General features: G+C 61.6%; 1 protein-coding gene across 1 annotated transcript; it reads left to right on the top strand.

Annotated features, from left to right (window-relative positions):
• Positions 1-201: 201 nt before the first annotated feature.
• Positions 202-3,168, top strand: LOC146652484 (uncharacterized; the record flags this gene model as incomplete). The annotated part of the gene is made up of 1 exon (XM_085382706.1): positions 202-3,168. A coding segment is annotated over exon 1 (2,967 nt), but the record flags the coding sequence as incomplete, so codon positions are not given.
• Positions 3,169-3,545: the final 377 nt, after the last annotated feature.

Below are 3,545 nucleotides of genomic sequence, written 5' to 3'. Positions count from 1 at the left end.
TCTCACGGACATCTGCACTGTGTGGGATTCAGGGAGAATCACCACGGGACCACAGTGCTGGGATTTTGTATATAGTTGTGTGTTTTTCACCTCCTGTAAATAAATCCACTGTCCTTCACTTAGAGTCTCGCGTTTGGGCCCTGCTTTCACTGTCACTCCACGGTCTGCCATCGCAGCCCGTGACAGAAGGATCCAGCCACTATGGACCCAGCGGACTCACCGCGGAAGCGCAGCTCCCGTTTTGACGGGACCCGACTAGTGCTTGGAGGGCCTCCGTGCTGCCGTTCCTCGCTGGCAGCCTACCCTTCGGCCCACTCGTCTGCTTCCTCTCCGCGGACGCCTCGGTCTCGCAGAGAACGCCCTAGCTGGTCCCGGGAGGATTACTATGAGCCTGACAGCAATCAGCTTACGCCCGCTCAGGCATTCTATAAGATGCTAGGGATTATTCTCGTGCCACCCGACACACCCAGCGCTCCCACATCACTGCAGGAGCAGCCACATCAAAATCCGCCCTTGTCACATTCCGCCAGCTTCATGAACACTACAGCTCGTGTTTCTCCGGTTTGGGAAAATAGAAGTTTTCGTTTTAAGAGCGATTATTCTCCCATAGGTTCAGAAGACTGTGCGCCTGACGTTCTTTCAAATCCAGGAATCAAGACTGTTTCGTCTGGAACTCTTTATTCTGGGGCTATGTTTGTTCAGTCAGCTGATCAGCAGCCACCTTCAGTTCGGTTAGCTGATCAGCAGCCATCTTCAGTTCGGTTAGCCGATCAGCGGCCACCTTCAGCTCGGTTTACAGCGCCACGTCTGGACCCAGCGGTCTCTGAGGAGAGGCTCAGGGGGGAGGTTATGGACAAGGTTTACCGCATGTGTGAGTTGTGGTGGGAGAAGCCCACGGAGGGGTTGCGTCGCGCCGTGGAGAGGCGGCTGCAGGGGATGCTGTTTGAATTCCCCTGGTTGGTGGACTCCCTTAATTCAGTTGTCCTGGACTTCCTGCTTTCCACCCTCCACCTCCACTCTCCTCCTCAGGCTGCTCACCGGCCCGGACAGCTGGTGGATTCACAGCCTGAGACGCCGGCCCCGACGTCTACATGGAAACGACGTTCGCGCCGCCGGCGTTCCTCACCGCAGCCGCCCTCCCGGACATCTCAAGAACCGGCTGTGGTGAGTAATAAGGACACTTTTTCATTTCTCACCCCATCTGCTTTTTTGTTTTCAGTGGATGGTGACGCCGCTGACGCTGCTGCAAGCCGGCCTACAGTACGACTAGCGTCGCCTCATTCAGCAGTCTCCATGCCGCTGGCGGCTTCACCATCTGTGGATGTAGCGCCGTCGTCATCTCATCCGCATGTAGTCACCCCTCTGCCATCTTCTTCACCGGCTCTGCCTTCACCTTCCCCGCCTGCGTACACCGCATCACCATCTTCGCCTCCGGATCATCCATCTGTGACTGGAGCGCAGCCGGAGGAGCCCGCGTCGCCAGCTGTGGAGCTCAGCAAGCCGGAGGAGCTCAGCGAGCCGGAGGAGCTCAACGAGCCCGAGCAGGAGCAGCTCAGCGAGCCGGAGGAGCTCAGCGAGCCCGAGCAGGAGCAGCTCAGCGAGCCGGAGGAGCTCAGCGAGCCCGAGCAGAAGCAGCTCAGCGAGCCGGAGGAGCTCAGCATGCCCGAGCAGGAGCAGCTCAGCGAGCCGGAGGAGCTCAGCATGCCCGAGCAGAAGCAGCTCAGCGAGCCGGAGGAGCTCAGCATGCCCGAGCAGAAGCAGCTCAGCGAGCCGGAGGAGCTCAGCGAGCCGGAGGAGCTCAGCGAGCCGGAGGAGCTCAGCGAACCACCAGCAGAGGAGCTCGGCGAGTGGAAGGAACAACCGGCGCTGCCAGCCGAGCTCAGCGAGCCGGAGGAGCTCAGCGAGCCGGAGGAGCTCAGCATGCCCGAGCAGGAGCAGCTCAGCGAGCCGGAGGAGCTCAGCATGCCCGAGCAGGAGCAGCTCAGCATGCCCGAGCAGGAGCAGCTCAGCGAGCCGGAGGAGCTCAGCGAGCCGGAGGAGCTCAGCGAACCACCAGCAGAGGAGCTCGGCGAGTGGAAGGAACAACCGGCGCTGCCAGCCGAGCTCAGCGAGCCGGAGGAGCTCAGCGAGCCGGAGGAGCTCAGCATGCCCGAGCAGGAGCAGCTCAGCGAGCCGGAGGAGCTCAGCATGCCCGAGCAGGAGCAGCTCAGCATGCCCGAGCAGGAGCAGCTCAGCGAGCCGGAGGAGCTCAGCGAGCCGGAGGAGCTCAGCGAACCACCAGCAGAGGAGCTCGGCGAGCGGAAGGAACAACCGGTGCTGCCAGCCGAGGAGGGGCTCTCGCTGCCAGCCGAGGAGGGACCCGCTCAGCCGGAGGTCAGCGAACCGGAGGGACCTCCACGTCTAGCGCGGCCTCCACGCCATCCACGTCCAGTGCGTCCACGTCAGCGACCGGCGCGTCATAGACCATGTGCCACGCCTCGCTGTTGCTCACTGGAGCAGCGACGTTGCCATCGGACCCGTGGCAGGCCACCAGAACCGTTCCGCCGCCACCGGACCTGTGGCAGGCCGCCGGAGGAGCAGCGCCGCCGCCACCGGACCCGTGGCAGGCCACCAGAACCGTTCCGCCGCCACCGGACCCGTGGCAGGCCGCCGGAGGAGCAGCGCCGCCGCCACCGGACCCGTGGCAGGCCACCGGAACCGTTCCGCCGCGGCTGCCGGACCCGTGGCCGCTCGCCGGAGCTGCTGCGTTTCCATCAAGGGGTTAGAGGTAGGCCACCTGAACTGTTTTGCCGCCACTGTCTAACCCGCGGCGGGTCCCGCTTGTTTTGCCATCCTGCGGGTCGGCCGCCGGAACTGTGTTTGCTGCCGCTGGACCGGGGGATTGGACTGTTGAACTGTGTTTTTCTGTTGTTGCTTTGTAGTGGCTGTTTAGCGGAGTGGTTTTGGGGCCCTCTGTCCTGGACCTCCCGCCGCCCGCCCTGGGTTGGTTGTACTGTTGTTTTTGGTTTGTGTTTTTGGGTCGTCGGGAGCCGACCCTTAGAGGGGGGGTACTGTCATGGCCTGGGTCTAGGGACCCAGGGCTCAGGCATTTTCAGTGTATGTTTATGTTTATGTTTTCCGTGTGTTGTATTGGTTTGCTCTCCATCTCTCCATGTGTCTCTGTGTGAGCTTCCGGAAGTGTGGGTTCGCTGAGGAGACTGCGAACCCGGAAGTGGTCTACTCGAGAGACGGCCGCACCTGCCGCTCGTCGTCCTCTGCCAGCTGCAGCAGATTACGCTCGTCTAGGAACGGCATTTAGGACTGCAGCTGAGCTGAGGCCGACGCTGGATCCTTGAGTCAGAACTCGTCAGTACTGCCGTGAGCTTTTACGTAACCTCCGCGGAAACAGATCCCCTGCTAACCCTCTGCCTTTTGTGTTACCAGGAATCGGGAGCGGAGTACGCCTCTAAAGTCACGGTGTGGGAATTGGAGTTTTTTGGAGTCGCCACCTTTCACTTCTCACGGACATCTGCACTGTGTGGGATTCAGGGAGAATCACCACGGGA

The sequence above is a fragment of the Rhamphochromis longiceps genome, linkage group LG15 (genome assembly GCF_057381845.1).
Source record: "Rhamphochromis longiceps isolate RC_006_pf linkage group LG15, R_longiceps_female_GT1.1, whole genome shotgun sequence".
Taxonomy (NCBI): Eukaryota; Metazoa; Chordata; class Actinopteri; order Cichliformes; family Cichlidae; genus Rhamphochromis; species Rhamphochromis longiceps.
This window is presented reverse-complemented; position numbering and strand designations above follow the sequence as displayed.